Source organism: Salvelinus namaycush, chromosome 32, assembly GCF_016432855.1.
Source record: "Salvelinus namaycush isolate Seneca chromosome 32, SaNama_1.0, whole genome shotgun sequence".
In the NCBI taxonomy this organism is placed as follows: domain Eukaryota; kingdom Metazoa; phylum Chordata; class Actinopteri; order Salmoniformes; family Salmonidae; genus Salvelinus; species Salvelinus namaycush.
In genome coordinates, this window is record NC_052338.1 from 23,600,538 (window position 1) to 23,625,071 (window position 24,534).

Consider the following 24,534-nt stretch of genomic DNA (forward strand, 5'->3'; position numbering starts at 1 on the left):
GCCCCCTAGGCTAGTACCGAGGAGTAGAACACCTCAGAAGGTGGTTGGGGGTGCGGCTGCTGTCAGCTTGCCTGAGGGGCTATGCAGCTGCCTGTTGGCCGAGCCAGGCTTCCTGAAGTTGGGGAGGTTGTGGAAGGGCTTTGGGGCGAAGGGCGGCCGGGGCCGGGTCACGAAGAGACGGTTGGTGTTGGTGCTCTGGCTTTGGGTGGGTCTCATCAGGAGCCGACAGGGGGACACCAAGGGGGGCTTGGGGCAGGGCGGCTCCTCTCTCTTCTCCTGTGGCGGTTCACGGCGATGGCAGCCTGCGCTGCTGGCCCCAGGGCGGTAGTGGGGGGCCACTATAGTTTGCTGGGGCCTCTCAGGCAGGCTGGTGTGTCTGAAGGATGAACGGGTGGGGGTGCCAGGGCCCGAGTGGCAGGAGCGGCCTGTTACACATCCAGTCGGCTCTGTATTTCAACATGCCAGGTAGACTGACTTTATAACACATCCAGTCGGCTCTGTATTTCAACATGCTAGGTAGACTGACTTTATAACATTTTAGTCTTGTAGAAAAGGGTTTCTAAAACTCTGTCCGGGGCCCCCGTGCACGTTTTGTTTTTTGCTTTAGCACTACACAGCCGATTCAAATAATCAAAGCTTGATGATGATGATGATGAGTTGCTTATTTGACCAAAACGTGCACCCAAGGCGGGTCCCAGGACCGAGTTTGCGAAGGAGCAATTAGGGTTGAGTGCCTTGCTCAAGGGCACATCGACAGATTTTTCACCTAGTCGGCTCAGGGATTCAAACCAGTGACCTTTCGGTTACTGGCCCATGTTCTTAACCGCTAGGTTACCTGCTGAAGCTGGTTTATATAGACAAAGAACCGTAGTAGTAGTATTTCACATACTGCTAGATATCTACCTTACATGATGTATAACAGTAATTTACAAAAATGTCATGCCATCTAAAATAATTATGGTGTTAACTTGCTTGAAAGAACAGGACTAAGAGTCCATTCCAAATGGCATCTTATTCCCTATATAGTGCACTACTTTTGACCAGAGGCCTTAGGGAAGTAGTGCACTACAGTGGCAAGAAAAGTATGTGAACCCTTTGTATTTCTGCATAAACTGGTCATAAAATTAGATCTGATCTTCATCTAAGTCACAACAACAGGCACACAGTCTGCTTAAACTAATAACACACACGATTGTATTTTTGGATAAAGTATGTGAACCCCGAGGCTAATGACTTCTCCAAAAGCTGTCAGGAGTCAGCTAACCTGGAGTACAATCATTGAGATGAGATTGGAGATGTTGATTAGAGCTGCCTTGCCCTATAAAAAAACTCACAAAATTTGAGTTTGCTATTCACAAGAAGCATTGCCTGATGAGAACCATGCCTTGAACAAAATAAATCTCAGAAGACCCAAGATTAAGAATTGTTGACTTGCATAAAGCTAAAAATGGTTACAAAAGTATCTCAAAGCCTTCATGTTCATCAGTCCACGGTAAGACAAATTGTCTATAATTGGAGAAAGTTCAGCACTGTTGCTACTCTCGCTAGGAGTGGCCGTCCTGCAAAGATGACTGCAAGATCACAGCGCAGAATGCTTAATAAGGTTAAGAATCTTAGTGTCAGCTAAAGACTTAGAAATCTCTGCAACATCTCTGACGAGTCTATGATACGTAAAACACTAAATAAGAATGGTGTTCACGGAAGAAGCCACTCCTGTCCAAAAAAAAAACATTGCTACACGTCTGAAGTTTGCAAAAGAGCATCTGGATGCGCTACTGGCAAAATATTCTGTGGACAGATGAAACTAAAGTTGAGTCGTTACGAAGGAGCACACCAACATAAAAACCTCCAACTATAAAGTATGTTGGAGGGAGCATCGTGGTTTGGAGCTGCTTTGCTGCCTCAGGGCCTGGACAGCTTGCTATCATTGACGGAAAAATGAATTGAAGTTTATCAAGACATTTTGCAGGAGAATGTAAGGCTATCTGTCCTCCAAATGAAACTCAACAGAAGCTGGGTGATGCAACAGGACAACGGCCGAAAACACAGAAGTAAATCAACAACAGAATGGCTTCAACAGAAGGAAATACGCCTTCTGGAGTGGCCCAGTCAGTGTCCTGACTTCAACCCGATTGAGATGCTGTGGCATGACCTCAAGAGAGTGGCTCACACCAGACATTACAAGAATATTGCTGAACTGAAACAGTTTTGTAAAGAGGAATGGTCCAAAATTCCTCCTGACCGTTGTCTGATCCGCAACTACAGAAAACGTTTGATTGAGGTTATTGCTGCCAAAGTAGGGTCAACCAGTTATTAAAACCAAGGGTTCACATACTTTTCCCACCCTGCACTGTGAATGTTTACACAGTGTGTTCAATAAAGACATGAAAACATATAATTGTTTGTGTGTTATTAGTTTAAACAGACTGTCTATTGTTGTGACTTAGATGAAGATCAGATCAAATGTTATGACCAATTTATGCAGAAGTCCAGGTAATTCCAAAGGGTTCACATACTTTTTCTTGCCAATGTATATAGAAAATAGGGCACCATTTATGGAGTGACAGAGGGAACATCTCACCGTCTTTAAGCTTCTTGTCCAGGGCTTTGTTCTTGTGGGTGATGTCGCTCCTGGTGGCACGCAGCTTGTAGAGCAGGCCGGTCATGGATGGCATCATCCACTGGTGTGTGTTGACCTGGTCCAGGGGCAGGCGGGCGGCGGGCTGCCACTCTAACAGCTTCTTAATCAGGTCCTGGCAGCCTGGAGGGGCACAGACAGCCAGGGAACATTAGGACTGGATCTTTTTATGTCAAAAGTATTTTTATTGACTTTACTTGTTGACATGTGTATTCATTTAAAGACAGGCACACACCCCCCCCAAAAAAATCAACTTTGCATTACTATTGTTCTATAATAATCATACAGATGCAAATTTCAGAAATTGATGAAGGCATTTATTTTTTTGAAGCTGGGCTGGAATGCGTTTGGGTACGCTTTCTTTCCAAGGCAAACCGTTTTGCTTTATGCTTTATGACTATGGCCCCTGTTCATTGCTGGCAGAATACCTGAAGAAACTGGGTGGTGGAACGGCAGCTCTTTCCTGATGAGTTGGACCAGTTTGCGTGGGTGCTTCTCATGGTAGGGCAGCTTCCCTGTGACCATGGCATACAGAATCACCCCTCTGGAGATGGAGAGGAGAGACACGGCCAACTAACTTCCAGTACGCAGAAGACACAGTTGTGTTCAAAACTATCACAGTTGGGATATGTGATGCCCCCTTGACAGTGTGATTTATTGATAACATGACTGTCAGTATATACAGTAAACAATTAGTATGCAGGTGCACTTGGACCAATGAGAAAAGTTGTTCTGTAGAAGTTGTGGAATGAAACTCATATAGCTATTTAATGAAGTGTGAGACTTGTGTCGAGGCTGTGTCCCAAATGACTCCCTAATCCATATAGTGCACTACTTTATACCAGGACCCATGGTCAAAAGCAGAGCACTAAATTGGGAATAGGGTGCCATTTTGGATGGAATGTGTGTCTGATGACTCACAGGCTCCACAGGTCAGCTTGTTCTCCGTTGTATTTGCGAGACAGTAGGATCTCTGGGGCAGTGTAGGCCACGGAACCACAGAAGGTGTTCATCAGAGCACTCCTGTCTGTGTAGTGGTTGGCAAAGCCAAAGTCTGCCAGGCACAGCGCGCACACACACACACACACACACACACACACACACACACACACACACACACACACACACACACACACACACACACACACACACAGAGTCAGTGATGCACATGGTTTTACCATAGGCTAGATTTAAAAAACCTGTCTGGTGAGGTGGTTATTGGAGTGCATGGTTATTTTACCAGTCAATTTCACAAATCCTTGCTCGTCCAACAGTATGTTTTCACATTTCAGGTCTCTGAACAGGAAAAGGACATCGTCATGGTGAATGCAAGACATATTGACATTACCTGCAACAGTGCTTGATGACCTGTGTTTGGTTGCTGTGGTATTACCTGTAAACTACGATATGTGATTGTTGTAGCAGTCATGCACTATGTGGTTGTTGTGACAGTGAGGTGTTACCTGTGTACTATGTGGTTGTTATGGCAGACGGTGAGGTGTTACCTGTGTACTATGTGGTTGTTATGGCAGACAGTGAGATGTTACCTGTGTACTATGTGGTTGTTATGGCAGACAGTGAGGTGTTACCTGTGTACTATGTGGTTGTTATGGCAGACAGTGAGGTGTTACCTGTGTACTATGTGGTTGTTATGGCAGACTGAGGTGTTACGTGTGTACTATGTGGTTGTTATGGCAGACGGTGAGGTGTTACGTGTGTACTATGTGGTTGTTATGGCAGACAGTGAGGTGTTACCTGTGTACTATGTGGTTGTTATGGCAGACAGTGAGGTGTTGCCTGTGTACTATGTGGTTGTTATGGCAGACAGTGAGGTGTTACCTGTGTACTATGTGGTTGTTATGGCAGACAGTGAGGTGTTACCTGTGTACTATGTGGTTGTTATGGCAGACAGTGAGATGTTACCTGTGTACTATGTGGTTGTTGTGACAGTGAGGTGTTACGTGTGTACTATGTGGTTGTTATGGCAGACGGTGAGGTGTTACGTGTGTACTATGTGGTTGTTATGGCAGACAGTGAGGTGTTACCTGTGTACTATGTGGTTGTTATGGCAGACAGTGAGGTGTTGCCTGTGTACTATGTGGTTGTTATGGCAGACAGTGAGGTGTTACCTGTGTACTATGTGGTTGTTATGGCAGACAGTGAGGTGTTACCTGTGTACTATGTGGTTGTTATGGCAGACAGTGAGATGTTACCTGTGTACTATGTGGTTGTTGTGACAGTGAGGTGTTACGTGTGTACTATGTGGTTGTTATGGCAGACGGTGAGGTGTTACCTGTGTACTATGTGGTTGTTATGGCAGACAGTGAGGTGTTACCTGTGTACTATGTGGTTGTTATGGCAGACAGTGAGGTGTTACCTGTGTACTATGTGGTTGTTGTGACAGTGCATGACAGCATTGACTATCTGTTTGAAGAGCCTGCGAGCCTCCTCTTCACTGAGGCCCGGGCTGCCCTTGCTATGGGACACGGCGTTGATGTGTTCTAAAAGGTCTCCGCTCAGAGCCAGCTCCAGAATCAGATAGAACCGCTTCAGTGAACGGAACATGTCATACAGCTGGACCTGTTCAAAAGTAGAGTACCCACCACATAAATATAATCTATTTACCTAATGATTCTATTTCTATGGTACACATTCTATGGTACACACTCTGGATGCAGGTGCATGCTTGACATCACATCAAAACGTTCTTGCAAAACCATTTAGGTGTCTAAGGGCCAGTTTCCCGGAGCCAGATTAGGCCTATTCCTGGACTAAAAGGCATGTTCAATGGAGATACTCAACTAGTCTAAAGAAGCAATAAAACTGTCCTTCTTTAATCTGGACAACAGTTTTCAGCTGTGCTAACAATTGCAAAAGGGTTTTCTAATGATCAATTAGCCTTTTAAAATTATAAACTTGGATTAGCTAACACAACGTGCCATTGGAACACAGGAGTGATGGTTGCTGATAATGGGCCTCTGCACGCCTATGTAGATATTCCATAACAAATCAGCCGTTTCCAGCTACAATAGTAATTTACAACATTAACAATGTCTACACTGTATTTCTGATCAATTTTATGTTATTTAATGGACAAAAAATTTGCTTTTCTTTCAAAAACAAGGACATTTCTAAGTGACCCCAAACTTTTGAATGGTAGTGTACAGTACTAGTCAAAAGTTTGGACACATCTAATCATTCAAGGATTTTTTTTATTTTTACTATTTTCTACATTGTAGAATAATAGTGAAGACATCAACACTATGAAATAACACATATGGAATCATGTAGTAACCGAATAAGTGCTAAACAAATCAAAATGTATTTTAGATTTTAGATTCTTCAAAGTAGCCACCCTTTGCCTTGACGACAGCTTTGCACACTCTTGGCATTCTCTCAACCAGCTTCACCTGGAATGCTTTTCCAACAGTCTTGAAGGAGTTCCCACATTTGCTGAGCACTTGTTGGCTGCTTTTCCTTCACTCTGCGGTCCAACTCATCCCAAACCATCTCAATTGGGTTGAGGTCGGGTGATTGTGGAGGCCAGGTCATCTGATCCATCACTCTCCTTCTTGGTCAAATAGCCCTTACACAGCCTGGAGATGTGTTGGGTGATTGTCCTGTTGAAAAACAAATGATAGTCCCACTAAGCACAAACCAGATGGGATGGCGCATCGCTGCAGAATGCTGTGGTAGCCATGCTGGTTAAGTGTGCCTTGAATTCTAAATAAATCAAAGACAGTGTCACCAGTATAGCACCATCATACCTCCTCCTCCATGCTTCACGGTGGGAACCACACAAGCGGAGATCATCTGTTCACCTACTCTGCGTCTCACTAAGACACAGCGGTTGGAACCAAAAATCTCACATTTGGATTCATCAGACCAAAGGACAGATTTCCAGTGGTCTAATGTCCATTGCTCGTGTTTCTTGGCCCCAGCAAGTCTCTTCTTCATATTGGTGTCCTTTAGTAGTGGTTTCTTTGCAGCAATTCGACCCACACAGTCTCCTCTGAACAATTGATGTTGAGATTTGTTTGCTACTTGAACTCTGAAGCATTTATTTGGCCTGCAATTTCTGAGGCTGGCAACTCTAATGAACTTATCCTCTGCAGCAGAGGTAACTCCGGGTCCTCCTCTCCTGTGGCAGTCCTCATGAGAGCCAGTTTCATCATAGCGCTTGATGTTTTTTGCAACTGCACTTAAAGAAATGTTCAAAGTTCTTGAAATTTTCCACATTGATTGACCTTCATGTCTTAATGTAATGATGGACTGTCACTTCTCTTTGCTTATTTGAGCTGTTCTTGCCATAATATGGATTTGGTATTTTACCAAATAGGGTTATCTTCTGTATACCACCCCTACCTTGTCACAACACAACTGATTAACTCAAACGCATTAAGAAGGAAAGAAATTCTACAAATGAACTTTTAACAAGGCCCACCTATTAATTGAAATGCATTCCAGGTGACTACCTCATGAAGCTGGTTGAGAGAATGCCAATAGTGTGCAAATCTGTCATCAAGGCAAAGGGTGGCTACTTTGAAGAATCTCAAATATAAAATATGTAGGTTTGTTTAACACTTTTTTGGTTACTACATTATTCCATATGTGCTATTTCATAGGTTTGATGTCTTCACTATTATTCTACAATGTAGAAAATAGTAAAAATAAAGAAAAACCCTTGAATGAGTAGGTGTCCATACTTTTGAATGGTAATGCATATCAATCTGAAGTTTTTGGTGTTTGATACCTTAACAACACTCACCACTCCTGGGTGTCTGTACGTGGCGTTCAGAGCATATATCTCTCTGTGTAGGAATTTCTTGGAGTATTCTAGGGGAGCCTCGTTGACAGAGATGATTTTGATAGCCACCTGAACAATTTATGGTTGTATGGGTGAACGTCCTCATCCACACAGTTCATAAAGATTACAGCAAGGTTGTTATTAAAGTGTCACTGCAGTGCTAGTCTTAGCTAGATACTATTGTTATAACACGTCCAGCAAATATAAGGTTTGGATATAAAAAAAAGTGCTAATGTTATGCACATTAAATGAAGTTGAGAATGCCTTTTAAAATGATTTACCGTGGTAACAATGTGGCAGAAGAACAGTACTTTACCATATTGTGGTTCTTGCTCCTCAGGTCATTGGCCAGCTTGTAGTTCTTACTGATCTTATTTGGGGTAGCGTACCCCAGGTAGACCTTGGAGAAAGCACCTGTTCCAATCTTCTTGCCAGAGAGAAGGTAGCCATTCTCTCGACACTCTATGGTCCTCTCATGAAGCGACTTCCCAGAGTCCTTTACTCTCGTGCCAGTTGCACTCATACTAAAGTACAGTATATAACTTCAATCCACTTGTTCTCCTAATGGCTGCATCTCTTTTCCTGTGCATCTCAGATTATGCTCCCTATTAAATCATTTTATGCATGACAGATATTTGATATTCATCTTTGTAATTTTTAGCTATAACCACGCCCACACAAAAGGTGTGAACTGTCTGAAATGATGACAATGCATTTGGAACCTTCTCCATGGCAACATGAATGTTACAGTACAAACAAATTCTAAAATATAATGTTGAGGGGGTTCTCTTTGCTTTTACATGAATGGAAGGGAACCCTTTGCTAATAATCGATTGTTCCACTTTTACATGCTGGAGTATAATATTTTGTAGCTCATAACTCCTTGCTCTAGCTGCAGTACTGTAGGTATTTAGTCAGGCTATAACAGTGCATTCAGTGCTTCACAACTCCACATATTTTCCTTCCACGAATCATCTCATACTCTAAGCCAAAGTTGAGCTAAATAGAGGGATGATTTCAAATTGTATTAATCAAACTTAGACAAGTCTGGCCAGAGGGGCGAGCGATGACTTGTGAGACCAGCTCATTAGGAATGCATGACAATAGGAAAACATGGGCTATAGCCCAAATGGCACCCTATTCCCTTTTTAGTGCACTACTTTTATCCAGGGACCATTGGGCTCTGGTCAAAAGAAGCTGCCATTTGGGACATCGCCCATGGCCCTGGCCCAGATTAATACAGGGCTGAAAACAATTAAGGAGTCTATTAAATTGACTTAGTTATTCCTGCTGGAGAGCCCAGCTTGAGGAAGAGACACTTCATAAGTGTAAGTGATATATCAATAGCTCATGGCTCACCATCCAGGCCAATTTAGTTTCAGCACTGCATACTTGGGCCAAGGAGAGATAGTTGTTCTAGCTTAAGTGATACTGGGGCCATAATGCATTAGCCTTTTATTTTGTATAATTGCTTAGATGAATACTGATTTGCATACGGCCTAGCAAGTAAAATGGAAAAGAAACTGAGGTGAGGATTCCACTCAACAAACTACTCTCTCAGATTGTATTTATACAACCTACCTTTGCCAAGGCACTATACTATTTTAAACTTCTATGATATATCTACAATACACATTTATTTATCTTTTTTGACTGCTCTGCAATAACGTTCACAGACATACAAGGAGTCAGTGTTTTTAGCCATTGGTTGTAATATGTCACCCTCTTGTGGACATCTACGAAGGTATTTTATCTTACCGGTGTGTATTTGCTTGACCCCAACTACAAGCTTGAAGTAAAAAAAACATTCCACCTGAGATATATGAAGGATTAGTTTGAATAATATCAGCACATTCTCCAGGTTCATGGAATCTACCTCAAAGGTCTATAGTAGATAATATAGTGCTGTGCTTCCTCTCTGAAGCACTCTAAATATGGCCCCTATCATAGTAAAAACATTTAATATTTCCACTAGGGCTTTGCTTGACTACCAGAGGACTCTGAACACCTCAATCCTACTAGGGTCTCATCCGGAAGAGCGTAGGCGGTAGGGTTCGTCCCAAATGGAACCGTATTCCCTATACAGTGCATTTGGAAAGTATTCAGACCCCTTAAATTTTGTTACATTACAGCCTTATTCTAAAATGTAATGAATAGGTTTTTCCCACTCGTCAATCTACACACAATACCTCATAATAACAAAGCAAAAACAGGTCGTTAGACATTTTTGCTAATTTACGGCAATATACCATTTACATAAGTATTCAAACCATTTACTCAGTACTTTGCTGAAGCACCTTTGGCAGCGATTACAGCCTTGAGTCTTCTTGGGTATGACGCTACAAGCTTGGCACACCTGTATTTGGGGAGTTTCTCCCATTCTTCTCTACAGATCCTCTCAAGCTCTGTCAGGTTGGATGGGGAGCGTCGCTGCACAGCTATTTTCAGGTCTCTCCAGAGATGTTTGATCGGGTTCAAGTCTGGGCTCTGGCTGGGCCACTCAAGGACATTCAGAGACTTGTCCAGAAGCTGCTCCTGCGTTGACTTGGCTGTGTGCTTAGCGTTGTTGTCCTGTTGGAAGGGGAACATTTGCCCCAGTCTGAGGTCCTGAGCGCTCTGGAGCAGGTTTTCATCAAGGATCTCTCTGTACTTGGCTCCGTTCATCTTTCCCTCGATCCTGACTAGTCTCCCAGTCCCTGCCGCTGAAAAACATCCTCACAGCATGCTTCACCGTACGGATGGTGCCAGGTTTCCTCCAGACATGATGCTTGGCATTCAGGGAAAAGAGTTCAATCTTGGTTTCATCAGACCAGAGAATCCTGTTTCTCATGGTCTGAGAGTCCTTTAGGTGCCTTTTGGCAAACTTCAAGCGGGCTCTCATGTGCCTTTTACAGAGGAGTGCCTTCCGTCTGGTCACTCCACCATAAAGGCATGATTTGCGGAGCGCTGCAAGGATGGTTGTCCTTCTGGAAGGTTCTCCCATCTCCACAGAGGAACTCTGGGTTCTTGGTCACCTCCCTGGCCAAGGCCCTTCTCCAATGATTGTTCAGTTTGGCCGTGCGGCCAGCTCTAGGAAGATTCTTGGTGGTTCCAAACTTCTTCCATTTGAGAATGATGGAGGCCACTGTGTTCTTGGGGACATTCAACGCTGCAGACATGTTTTGATACCCTTCCCCAGATCTGTGCCTTGGCACAATCCTGTCTCGGAGCTCTACAGACAATACCTTCGACCTCATGGCTTGGTTTTTGCTCTAACATGCACTGTCAACTGTGGGACCTTTATATAGACAGGTGTGTGCCTTTCCAAATCATGTCCAATCAATTGAATTTACCACAGGTGGACACCCATCAAGTTGTAGAAACAAGTCTCATAGCAAAGGGTCTGAATAAGTAAGGTATTTCTGTTATTTATTTTGCAAAAATGATTAAAAACCTGTTTTCACTTTGTCATAATGGATTAATGTGTGTAGATTGATGAGGAAAAGGCTGTAACATAATGTGGAGAAAGGGAAGGGGTCTGAATACTTTCCGAGTGCACTACTTCTGAACAGGGCCCGCAGGGTGCCATTTGAAACGCAACCATAGACAAGGAAGGAGAGCCGCAAAACTCTCCTTTCACCATTGCTCTCCACACCTATTTCTCTTGGCTTCTGCAGGAGCTGGAAATGACACTTTCTACTGTACTTAGTAGTACCCTGGTTCACTTTGGAGCTTTAATTGTTGAAACTGATGACCAGGAAGTAAATATTGGGCTTGATCCGCTAATAGCACATTGACCATCACCTGAACGTTAATGCTCTCCGAACGAACTTGAAACCTTGAGAGGCTGGATTCCAGGAGAGAGACTGGTCGGACTGTTTGGCTTTGATGACATAAGTGTTCATCATCATATGTGAACAGAAAGCGGTGTGAAATTCGATATTGAACTATGTGTATCTAGTACGAACAGAACGCACTGAGTCTGCATGTATCATGCTACTTTATTCTGTTTAGCGTTTTTCATTACAAAGAGAATCTCAAAGACGCCTTAATATCAAAACTAAAGCAACTGTGGGTTCTAGCAGTGGCAGGTCTTGACTTAGGCGATGGTCTTCCACAACTGAAAGGATGTTGAGGCAGTTCAGAATGCCAGGAGTTGTGAAGGGAGTGTCAATGGAATAATTAGGGGTTTTCCTGACCTCGTGAGCTGACCAACAACAACTCTGGGACTCAGTAACATGCTTCAACTAGGGCCCAGAGTGTTTCAGTCACAGGCTTCAACTAGGGCCCAGAGTGTTTCAGCCACAGGCTTCAACTAGGGCCCAGAGTGTTTCAGTCACAGGCTTCAACTAGGGCCCAGGGTGTTGCCAACTCCTTCCTTTATTTGTGATTCCTTCTTGATTAAAGAAAACTGACATTTGTTTCACACATTAATCACCAACACTATTAGGTTTTTGTGGGGACCCATTTTGTGCAGCCCCTGTGTTTTACAGTGAAATTGCGGTTTGATAAACTCTCCTCAACATAGGGCTAAGGCTAAGCTAAGCGTAGCGTCGTAGACCAAACGTATGTGGAAATGGAACAGGTGGTAAGAGTATTATCCAGAAAGAACTTGGAAACCAGATGGACACACGCCACCGAAAACAATCTCCAGCGATTCATGCGGCAGGACAGGGTAAACGAGGAAGAATAACAAATTACATAAAGTAAGTAAAATCGGGTTACTGCTAAAATAAACGTTGAATAAGTTCAGCTTTTTTAGCTTCTTTTTCAGCGACTGGACCGTCATCCAGGTGGGTTGTGGAGGTGCAGGAGTAGTGATACTTCTGTTTTCCTTTGATTATGTGCCCCCTCCACTCCATTCCTCTACCCTCTTCCTCCTTCCCCTCTCTCTCGCCCCCCTTCCTCCCACTGCCAAACCATGGAGGTGGAGGGGTTACCTGGAGGCAAAGCCCTTTGACAGACAGACAGTGTGCTGCTGTTATTCAACCATACACTGTCCAGACAAGTGAAACACTAGTAGCTACCTCACTGTCACCGCTAAAAATACTTTCATACTGGCACACAGCTCTTCAGACTGAAGACGGGCGGTTTTCACTCAGTCTCCCAAACAAGAAGAGATGCTGCCTGCCCTGCCCACAGCCTGAGAGACCTGGCCTGCATCTGAAATGCCATTTCAATACCATTTTCATTTTTCAAATGTCATTTCAGACAAGTCAAAAGTAGTAAACTATATAGGGAATAGCATGCCATTTTAGCTGCAGCCACAGGGAAATCCCTGAGGTGGTGCCCCAGGTTGCTCTTCCAGAGTATGTATTTCAGGGGATGGCTCGGGGGAATGAAGGTGAAACGCTCTCAAAATATTTTCACTACAAGATGAACAAACAGAGTGTATGTAATGGAGAAAAAAGCAACCTGAAAAATGAGCATGCAACTAGGTTGAACAAAGTCCGACTCCAAGTCCCAAATCAGGATTTTTGTACTACGGAAAACTGCGCCGTCCAATTTCAGCACCCTAACTGTGAACGTACACTGAGCAGAGGCGACGGGTAATATATTTCAGAAATTCTCCTTCACCTTCTCATGAGTTGTGACCTAAATTTGACACTTCTCATATCATAAACCCTGTCTGTCCATAAATGTGAGGAACACCAGTGTTTGGGCCTTGCCCATAGAGCTCCTGTTTCTCCCAGAAACTCAGGCAGCCTCCTTCCTTGCCAAATGGCTCCACATCGACTCAAGGCTACTTTTCTGGCAAACTCACAGTGCACTTTAGCACTGCACTGTTTTACTACCTAATTGGGCTTTCTCTTATTGACCACAGAGAAAATATCACTGTGTTTAAACAGCTGTTAACTACAATTCGCTATCTCCGGAGTACTGTCAACACTTTGAGAAGAACGAGGGTCCTTACCCAGACCCGGTTCTCTCCCAGTCGCCTCACTGACTTATACCTGCCAGTTCCTAAATCACTAGATTTGCATCATACCGGCAGTATTTATGTATTTTGAAAGTTGATTGCTGACATGCACAACATTTTGCGACTATATCAACAATACCAAAATATAGTTTTGGGGTGGAATTGTTCTTTAAATGTGCCAAGCTCCATGGCATCAACTAAACTATAACCATAATTGAAACTGTCCACCACCTGTGTGATATTGGCTTGCCTAAAGTCTGACTGACATGTTGTGACAATGTGTAATAGTGTTTGGATAATCAAGCCCTTAATTGTCAGTTAAATCTCCAAAAGCAATAACTCATTCTTCCTCTTTCCTGTAGGAAAAGTGTATATTTACACTGGTTACTAAAGGCCCTAAAAATGTACTGTTAAGCATATTTGTCTTGAGGTTTAGAAAAATTAAGCGACAGGATGGAGTTCGATTTCATTGTTTAACATGAAAAAATATCTGTCCATATATTTAACAAGAGGCTACATTGGCATGCATCCATCCAGTTGCATGGACGGATAAGTACATAAATAAATAATAAATAAACTTCCTATCACTAAGTTATGGCTGTTACTGCTGCCTGAAACAGTGAGCCATATGAAAACCATATGTGTAGCATATTAGCATCATAGGTCTGAGTCCTGTGTCACTCTGCTCTGTCGAGGTTCACATCCTGATCTGCCTGCTCCCGCTGGCCTATCGCCAGGGGTAAATGACAGTGACACAGCTGAGGGGTCCACTCCCTGGCTTGGCGGGGTCTCAGGTTCGACATCCTGTAGAGCTGTGAACGGACCGTGTCACAGAGGGCTGATGAAGATGGATAGAAGGTCCACAGTGGAGGGAGGGTCAGAGCCGGGCCAGCGCCAGGGTTATTTCCTCATTATTATGCCCTAAAGTGCTATAGAGTAAGAAGGGTCTGTGGACTGCACTCCGCTGCATGCTCCCTCTATGACACGTTAAGTTACGCAGTTCTATGCAGGTTGGACTCTGTGGCTTTGGCCTTCCGCTCATAAACACCATCCGATCCTTTCAGGGAGAGGCTGGGGGAAAGGCTGGGTCGGCTGTCTGCTGGATATCCCTTACAGCCCAGACCACACCAAAACAAGGTCAGACGCTGTCTGGAACACAACATGTCCCCATATCCAGAACAGCCTCTAGACCAGGTCCAAGCCTAGTCCCCATGATCATGTCTCTGTTGTTATTACACTGTAATGACTAACCTATTATAATGTACTATAATACTAACACCACAATAATAAGAACACTGTGAAGCAACATGTTCCGGTCAGTTCATGTTGAAGTCATCCCAGACAGCGGACCTGCACATGCACAATGACAGAGACACAAACTCAGGAAACTGGACTTTCTCTCATGACAGCCTTGACACCCATTTCATGACACCCATTTCTCATCAGTGACAGAGTGACAATACCAATAATGTTTTCAGAGCAGGCCCTCTCAGCCTGCTGTACCTGTGTAGACTACTCAGAGGGCCAGTCTGAGGAAGGCCACTAGCACAGACAGCATCTGTCTCCCATTTAGCACGTTATCCTTGAACTGGACCTCCTTCAGTGTGATACAGGCCCTTAACAGCCCCTCTGGGACACCCCCCAACCCCGCCCCCGAGCCACCCCCTAGAGCCAGGCGCGTTTCAGCACCGTCGAGCCCCCTTCTCTTATGGTGGCCAGATTGATTACATTCGATATGAATTGTATTTCGTTTAGCCCCAACATCAGGTGTTCGATTTCTCAGAGAGCTTAACGTCCATTGTAAATTTATATAATTGTTGAGATTGAGAGATTTTTTTTTTTTTTTCAATCTCTTGGTGATTTATTATTTAGAGGTTTTGGGGGGTGGAAATTGAACAGTGTTTTAGTTGCAAAGCGTGGGAGAGCTCAGAGCTGTGTTTGGTTATTGCTTCACCTGTGGCTTTAGTCTGCTCCGTTGAGGAAGGGGATAAAAAATAACCAAATACTCCAAATGTAATATTCAAATGTTACCCAAGATCATAAATTGGAGTGTCACAATGTAATTTGCTGGGCCATCATTGTAAATAAGAATGTGTTCTTAATTGACCTGTCTGGTAAAATAAAGGTACAATTGAAAATAGCCCCAGAGTACCATGATAATACTCTCCTATTAGTACTACAAGTAGTGGCTTACCATGGTAATACTATGCTCTGCTATAGTACTACTAGTAGTTGCATACCATGATAATACTCTCCTATTAATACTACTAGTAGTGGTGTAGCATGGTAATACTATGCTCTCCTATTAGTATTACTAGTAGTGGTGGACCATGGTAATACTCTCCTATTAATACTACTAGTAGTGGCGTACCATGGTTATACGCTCTTATTAGTAGTACTCATAGTGGCATACCATGGTAATACTCTCCTAGTAGTACTACTAGTAGTGGCGTACCATGGTAATACTCTCCTAGTAGTACTACTAGTGGTGGCGTACCATGGTGATACTATGCTCTGCTATTAGTACTACTAGTAGTGGCATACCATGGTAATACTATGCTCTGCTATTAGTACTACTAGTAGTGGCATACCATGGTACTACTAGTAGTGGTGTACCATGGTAATACTATGCTCTCCTATTAGTACTACTAGTAGTGGTGTACCATGGTAATACTCTCCTATTAGTACTACTAGTAGTGGCGGACATACATACTTTCAGTCTGTTTCTACAGCTGTGTGTAGTATCTTTTATATCATCCAAACCCCTGCTGTTGTTTCTGTTGATAAACACTCAACATTATCAGACAGTAAAAACATAACTCAATCATACTGAAGAAAAATCTTATGACAAATACAGTAACACAATCTCTTAAGAGTGCTTTTTCAAAAGACCCGTAGGTAATTAGAGAGAGAGAGAAGTCTAGTAATGAATAAATGAGGGGTTATTGGATGTATGAGTACCCCATCATTACCCTGTTAACCCGTCCCTCTTTATTAGAGGGATCAGCACGAGTCCTCTAAAGCTGTGTGGGGTCACGACCGGGGCTCACTCACAGATGTGGGTGACACACACACACGACCGGGAGGAACTCACTCACAGATGTGGGGAAGTGGTACTTGGTCAAAACGTCACTGATTTCATTTGACCCAACAGTTGGTGTGGTATTGTGTGTGTGGAAACCAGAGAACCACTAAAATCAGAGGTGTGTGTGTATGCTTATGACGGGGTTATCCCCCCAGCCCCATCATGCCTGGGTGAAACAGGCCCTCCCTCCTTCAGCCTCCCCTGTAATTACCTCCAGTCTGGAATTAAACAGTGTTCACTCTACAGAGGGCTAATGTACAACAGATGAGTACCGGTAGACCTGATCCTCCATGAACGTGCCTCACCAAAATAGAGCCCACCTAAAACTACGTCACAAATGGCACCCTATTCCTTACATAGTGCACTATTTTTTATAATAATAGTGGACTGTATAAGGGATAGGATGCCATTACGGACACACGCTGGCTACACAAAGAGGGAGTCCGTGTAAAGCTGACCCTGGTCTGGCCAGTTCTGTACTGTGTCTCCGTATGGCACGCGCTAGCCAGATAAACAGTGGAATTGTCCCATTCGCTTTTTTATACCAGTGAACGAGCTGCGGTCCAACAAACACATGCTTCATTTGCAGTGATCTGCTACAGGCCCCACGGGAACCACCTGTGATTGACACCCAGGTCCAGACTTCCGTCGTCCCACCCCCTCGGCTCTCTCCCCTCCCCGTGGACCAACCCTGGGCCCTGGTCCAAGGACGTGCGACGGACGGGAGGGAGCGCTATATAAACAAACAAACAGAGCATCTGCTTCCTGTCCTCGTCCTGTAAGCCCCTCCAGACAACACATTAAGAATCACGAGCCGCGGAGCCATAGGGAGCGCACTTAGCCTGCGGGGACTTTGACCGGCTACCCCAGTTCAGAGAGAGTGCAGTTAGATGGCATCACACATCCACCTAACACTGGGGGAGGCAGAGTAAACATCCCCACAAAGAAGACACCTTGAGAGAGTTCAGACAGAGAAAGTCTGTCTGCTGTCCTGTGTATGAAAGATGCACTGTGTATTTAAGACTAAGGACAGGGGAACTACTGTATCTCTCTCTCTGACGGTGTGATTCACTCAGAGGGCTAGCTCAGGGATCATGTTGCCCCCAGGCTCCATCCCCCACATCCACCCCCAACCTTCCTGAATCCTGCCTAAGGGGAGAGCACTTTCAGGGGGCTGCCCAGGTAAGGATTTAGGGGCTCTGATTTACGGCCCTGTGGGGTCCCCACAGCTGGGGTGGGGATTAGGCCCATAGCCGGGGCAGGAAGGCTTGGGGATGAGGGGCGGGGGTAAATCAGAGGTTCTCGTTCGAACTCAAGGAGAGGAGGAGGAGGCGATGAATGGAGGGATGGGAGGAAGAGAGAGTAAGACAGATGAGGAGAATTGACAGGGATTAAAACCTGTACAGTTGAATATAGTCCTACTTGGACATTAAAATGATGAACAGTCTTTCTCTGTATTAGTCATTAGGTCCCTTTGAGCTTGGTTTTCAAAATAATGTTCTATCAGATATGTTGTGTTGATTTAGCCCATCTCAATGCTGAGTCGGCTTTTGAACCTTATTAACCCTCCTGCTGTGTTCCGGTCGAATTGGACCGATTGACAAGTTTTCGCTCTGAAAAATGTAGTTCATTTAATCTGATTGTCATAAGGTTCCATGACTTTGTCCACACAGGGCATCTGAACACACAAAACACATTTCCATGATTTTCATTACATTTTGGGTGTTTTATTTAACTTTTGTACACCTGTGGTGTTCCCGGTCAAAAATGATCTGTCATTAGAAATTAATGGGTGAGATTACAATTAGTGTATAAAATTTAATTCAGGCACATGCCCATTCATCAGATGGACACACTTCCTCTCCCAGACCCTCCTCACATGCATGTGTGTTTGAGCACATACACACACACCTCAGCTTCCATGGCAACCCCCACGGGAACCTTTCCCCAATAGAATCTTTCCCCCACGGGAACCTTTCCCCAATAGAATCTTTCCCCCACGGGAACCTTTCCCCAATAGAATCTTTCCCCCACGGGAACCTTTCCCCAATAGAATCTTTCCCCCACGGGAACCTTTCCCCAATAGAATCTTTCCCCCACGGGAACCTTTCCCCAATAGAATCTTTCCCCCACGGGAACCTTTCCCCAATAGAATCTTTCCCCCACGGGAACCTTTCCCCAATAGAATCTTTCCCCCACGGGAACCTTTCCCCAATAGAATCTTTCCCCCACGGGAACCTTTCCCCAATAGAATCTTTCCCCCACGGGAACCTTTCCCCAATAGAATCTTTCCCCCACGGGAACCACACTTGTTGGCATTCACACAAACAACCGCAACATTGTTTCAATAATATATAGAACTTTTCTCGCAGATCTGGTATATCAAGCTTTTTTGAGACCTTGCTCACAATTAATTCTGTGGCAGCACAATGACCAAACAATAAACCGTATGTGAGGCTCTTGATCATATCTTTGACCATGACACTGGTGAGAGAGTCCTTGTAAAACTTTGACAGAAAGTAGTCTGTGATAAATAGCACAATGTTTCATCTGAGTATTTGTTATAGTCAAAATAATACATACATTATGCTTTTTTTACTCAAAAACAAGTTGTATGAGCTCAGGTCAATGAGGCCTACAGGTCATAAATAGCAAATAGAAGTTCAAAACTTGTAATGTTCACAAGAACTTAAGTTGATAAAAAGATCTAACAACATTAGGTGATAATATATGTATTATTATGGATTTATAATCACATATAATGAGGTCATTTTGGACCAGGAACACAGAATTAATTAACACGAAGCAAACACAACAAGAGGGTTAAGAACCAAGAGATGTTCTTCTTCTCGTCTTAAAATCTACCTCAAACAGTCAAGGTCCTGGGCCCAGATTCACAAAACACTTCTTATGCAAAAACTGAAGAAGCTAGTTAGTAAGAAGATAGTTGAAGAAGATAGTTCGTAAGTGCAATTCCAACAATATTTTAAGATCTAATGATTTTCTTACTAACTTCTCAAATCTCTTCTTACAAATATTCTTAAGATGTTTGTTGCTAGCAATGGCAATCATGTTAGCATATTTCTTACTGAGATTACTGTTCTTAAACATGTACTTGGGTTTAAAATAATCATAATAAGTTTGTGATTGAATTAAACATGTTCAATTGCTTTTATGAGCTTTTTCTCTCACTGCCCTGAGTTTAAGACAAGGGTTTAGATATTTTGGAATTAAGAACATTTCCAAGGACTTTATTTTCAAGAATCGTTTTGCTTAAGGAGAAACATAAACAGCACGAGAAAAAATGTCAGTTAAGAAGCAATTTCTTCTTAAGAAGGTTTTGTGAATCTGGCCCCTGGTCAGGATCTCAAACAAGCTGTGGTTGCAGCCTAGGGCCACACACACTGTATACACAAGTATTTAAACGTGCTGTGTCTACGACAGAGAGTGAGTGATGGTGCACACCGCCCCTGGAGGGCTGGAGAGACACAGCGGGAAGGGAAGGCTGATCCCCAAACCAGCTGCAGGTCCAGGGACAACATGACTGGGAATTTGTCCCTGATGGCCCTGGTCAAAAGTACTGCACTATATAGGGAATAGGGCATCATTTGGGATGTAATCTGAGGCTACGTCCCAATTCTCCACCCTTTTCCCCACATGTGCACTTGTGTACTTCTCTTGTGGATTTAACAATGGAAACCCCTTCCAGCCAATGATTACACTAATCCAATGCTTTGAAATATAAGAGAGGAGAGAAGGGTGAAGAATCAGGATGCAGCCTGGGACAACATGACTGTGAGCCAACCAGGCAGCAGGCTGCTGTTGCACACAGAGCCATATAAGAGCTGCCTGCCTGGTGAAAACTGGTCATCTGCCGGAGTCATGAACACTATAGCTAGCCTAGCTTTCCACATCCTGTTTTGAGAGAGATGCCGATGTCAATTTACGGAAGAATCACGGCCGCCATAGGGCTAGCGTGCCCAGTAGTGGGTACCGAGGTATTTTTATCGTTGTCGTTTGGTTAATACTCCAGCTGACTGCTAATACTCCCCTAAAGCCACAATGCTGACTAACAGCCCTCCCTGTTCCTGCCTTAAGGTATGATGAAAGAGGTAGAACTGTACTCTTGTTTTAATCTATCTAGCTACGCCGCAAGAGTTCAATGTACTATCAATCTGTGACTATCATGCTAATACTCAAAAGGGCTAGATTCAATCCGTACCGCTGAAGATCTGCGCTACAGCACAATTTAAATTGAAAGGCAATGTTCCTGCGTTCGCGGAGACTGCATTCATGAACGCTGCGTATGTGGTTCAATCTGAAATGACCTTTACATTTCAATAGCTCTATAGCACAGATCTTCAGCGGTATGGATTTAATCTAGGCCAAAGTGACATCCCTTCACTATGTATTGTACCTATAATCAAGGTTTTAAAACAACCTCATAGGATCTAGTGACAGTTCCATAATTTGAGCAAGGGAGGGAGACTATTTGGAAAAAGTGAAGTAAAATAAAAAAAATATTAACAAAATACACTTATTATACAGTACATTGCAGGTAAGGCCTTTTGATACCACATTTGCTACCATATAGGAAACACATAAAACGATCTGGAACCCTGTTGAGTTACACACACACAGACACACGAAACCAGCCCGGCGGATGCCAGTGTAGGTGTGAATGTCTCCCAAGCTGCCTCCCTTCTTTTCCCTCTCTCTCTGTCCACCACACCTCCGCTGCGCTCTCCCTCTCCACCCTGGAAGAAGTCCTGTGTCCAGATAATAAAAGACTGCTGCTGGGTGCCGCCAGCCCTCGTTACTCGCACGCGGAGGCCAGGAGACTGCTGCTTCAGCCTAGGCCTGGCCTCCCCTTCAAAGCCAACCCTCCTCCATATCAAATGTGGTGCTTAAAGTAACCAGAGAGTGGCCTTTTACTTTTCTTTAAATTAGCTCAGGCAACTCAATTTCACTGTGGTTTACTTCCACCACCGTCTGCACGGCTGGAGCACCATGATGTCATTGGGCCCGGGCTGTAGTAAGGACATGTGCAGGCAGGCAGCAGGAAAATAAAAAAAGGTTCCCTCTATTTAGGGGTAATTTGTAACAGATCTGAATTAAGCCAACTGCCAAGAGTTCACAGTGCTGTTTTCCCCTCCAATTAAAAGACTGTAAACTCCCCAAGAATTGAATTTTGCAGGTGCTGCAAATTGGGGTCAAAGAGTATCAAATCTGTCCACTTTCTCTCTCGCTGAAGATACCCAGTTTAAACTGCTTGTGCGGGGGCTTTGGTTCCTCGCATGCTTTTCAGTAACCCCTCCGCCCTAAGAAGAGAGAAAGAAAATAGCGTAGGAATGTTTTTAGCACGACATCTGCCAAAGTCTTCAAAGTGGAAGAAGGGCTCCATTGTCAGCGAGGGAAAGGACAGACAGACGAAACAAGATTGAGGATCTGTGAGAGAGAACACCTTGGCCCGGTCCTGTACTACGCTGGCCGGCCCGGCCCTCAGTACGCTGGCCCGGCCCGGCCCTCAGTACGCTGGCCCGGCCCGGCCCTCAGTACGCTACGCTGGCCCGGCCCTCAGTACGCTGGCCCGGCCCTCAGTACGCTGGCCCGGCCCTCAGTACGCTGGCCCGGCCCTCAGTACGCTGGCCCGGCCCTCAGTACGCTGGCCCGGCCCTCAGTACGCTGGCCCGGCCCTCAGAGCTCTGGGTGCCTCTCACGGTCTCTCTCTGTGTCCCCAATTCTATGGGGAAAGAAGAGGTCAACGTGTCTGTGTATCCCATATTCTCTATGGAAGCTCTGTGCATGAGGGTGTCTATTCCTGGTCCTGAGGCACATGAAGTTCATTTTAGGACAAAATCTGTGATCAAATGTGTCCGTTAACAGAACTCAGTAGCTGCCAACGAAATACTTATTTTATTGAGGTGAGTGGGTACTGTATGTAAATGCATCAACAGGGCCCTGTATTGTTCATACCAATAGGGCCAAGCTGAATGTGGTGCGAGATAAACCCTGGTGTATGTCATCGCAGAGCTCCAATAGAGGGGGAGAAATGTGAGGCTCACCAAAAACCATTCATAACCAAAAGTGTCTCATAGTTCCAATCCTAAAGATTCCAGAAGGAAAACCTCATCTCTTACTATAGCTGCGATTATGTAGAAAAGCGAAGGAAAAAATAGGACCACAAACATCAAATGCGAGGAAAGTATTAATGTGCCCTCGCAATGTCAATAATGTGTTTGGCTGCTACCGTTTGGAGTGACTCAATGTTTGAAAAGCAAAGCCTCTTTAAAACCGCCCGTCTGTGGCAATATGCAGTATATCTGGATTCAACCCCCCCCCCCCTGTCCTTTTCACTTTCTCTCTCTCTCTCTTTTCTGTGTGTTACGCTCATATTTCTCATCCTGGTACGTGCATCCCTAATCGTCGCTGGCTACCTCCGAGAGGATGAAGCCACTAAAATCTCTCTAATAACCAGAAATAACCACATTGTTCATCAACATCATTACAGACAGTACAAATCTTGCCTGTTCAGTGTAAACATCTTCGTAATGCAGGCGTGAATTGCATAGCTAGCTCATTAAGACACTGTAATAACGAGCCACCAGCAGTGTTCCGTAGTTAGTCTGAATGGTAGACAGCAGTGGAGTACCCACACAGGGGCAGCCTCGTTCAACGCTGCTGACAATCACAAAAAACCCAGAGAGCCCATTGGGGAAACCAGCACCCAGAGACACTAGATTCCCAAATTAACATTGTGGAAGCAAGGTCTCTAGGAGCTTCAAAACACAGGCAGGAGAGAATGGGGCTCAAATTTTTTCCACTTATCCTGGAATGTGGCCTTCTCCAAGCCCAGTTTCTCTACACAGACCGCATATTTGCTGTTTGTTTTGACCACGCTCCCTAAGGGTGAAAAAAAACGAATGAGGGGAGAAAAGAAGGAAAGAAAAAGCGATGGAAACATTCACTGTCTGCCAGGACTGCATCAATTTCTTTAAAAACTATTCAGAGTGATGCAATGGGAGTGTTATTGGGTTTCACTGACAGGAAAACCGCAGGTACACACACACACACACACACACACACACACACACACACACACACACACACACACACACACACACACACACACACACACACACACACACACACACACACACTCGCAGCTCAGTGTTGTGGGCGAGACACAGTAACAGACATCCAAAGCCTTTCCAAAGAGCCTGTGCTTTTCAGACTGTTTCAGTGCCACTGTCTGAAGTCATCTTCAGAAACAGAGTAGAACCGTAATGCAAGAACTACACACAGAAACACACAAGGGCCTTTAACTTACTGTACTCAGGAACCCACATGCAACACAAAACCTATACACATGTTATAGTAATGGGCCGTGGCAACAACACATTTACAATGGAGGCCCTTGGTGGGGCCCCCATGCAGGCAGGGCTCAAAGCTCTGTGGCAGTGGGGCCCCTGGGAAGGGCTCAAAGCAGTGTGGCGGCGGTCAGTCAAAGGAGCAGAGAGGAGGAAGTCATTAAAAGGTCAGCAAGTCTTTTTAAAACATTATGTCATCTCAGAGCTGCAGACAGAGGAGAGGAATTTGTCTTGTGCCATTTTCAGTTTTGACCAAGAGCGTGTGTAGGCCGAGCCCTGTCTCAGTCTGGTTCTGCCTGGTGTGACGTCTCCCCGGCTACTGGCAACCCAGTCAGCTAATTTATTACAGCAGAAAAACTCATCTGCTCTGACTGAGCCTGCCTGGCCTGCTGCCAATCTAATGGTTTTTGTAAAATATCATGTATGGGACCAATCCCTTTGCGTTGATTAAAAATGATTTTATGCATGTCCATTTCCTCCCTCCCGGTACAGCTTGGGAGAGCTGGGAAAAACGGGACTTCAAAACAGGGACAGCTGCAATCAATTGACTGGTTTCTCTGGCTACTGCCAGTGTTAATTGATAAATGTGGTAAAGCGAACCAAACCCAACAGTTTCCTGCTTTGCTTTTTTTCTTTCTTCTTAAAGATGAAATTCAAGAGTGGAAACATTAAATGGTGGAGGAGAGACAGTGCAATGTACTTTATGAGCCATGGAGTTTTTCACTGCTCTCATGC

General features: G+C 44.4%; 1 protein-coding gene across 1 annotated transcript; it reads right to left on the bottom strand.

Moving 5' to 3' along the window:
• Positions 1 to 33: 33 nt before the first annotated feature.
• LOC120027065 (testis-specific serine/threonine-protein kinase 5-like) lies at positions 34 to 7,968 on the bottom strand. Its single transcript, XM_038971908.1, has 8 exons — positions 7,762 to 7,968; positions 7,407 to 7,514; positions 5,016 to 5,218; positions 3,879 to 3,934; positions 3,560 to 3,692; positions 3,067 to 3,182; positions 2,582 to 2,761; positions 34 to 425 (listed from the first exon to the last, which is right to left on the bottom strand). Exons 1-8 carry the CDS (start codon positions 7,966 to 7,968, stop codon positions 34 to 36), a joined length of 1,395 nt encoding a protein of 464 aa, XP_038827836.1.
• Between the last annotated feature and the right edge of the window lie 16,566 nt (positions 7,969 to 24,534).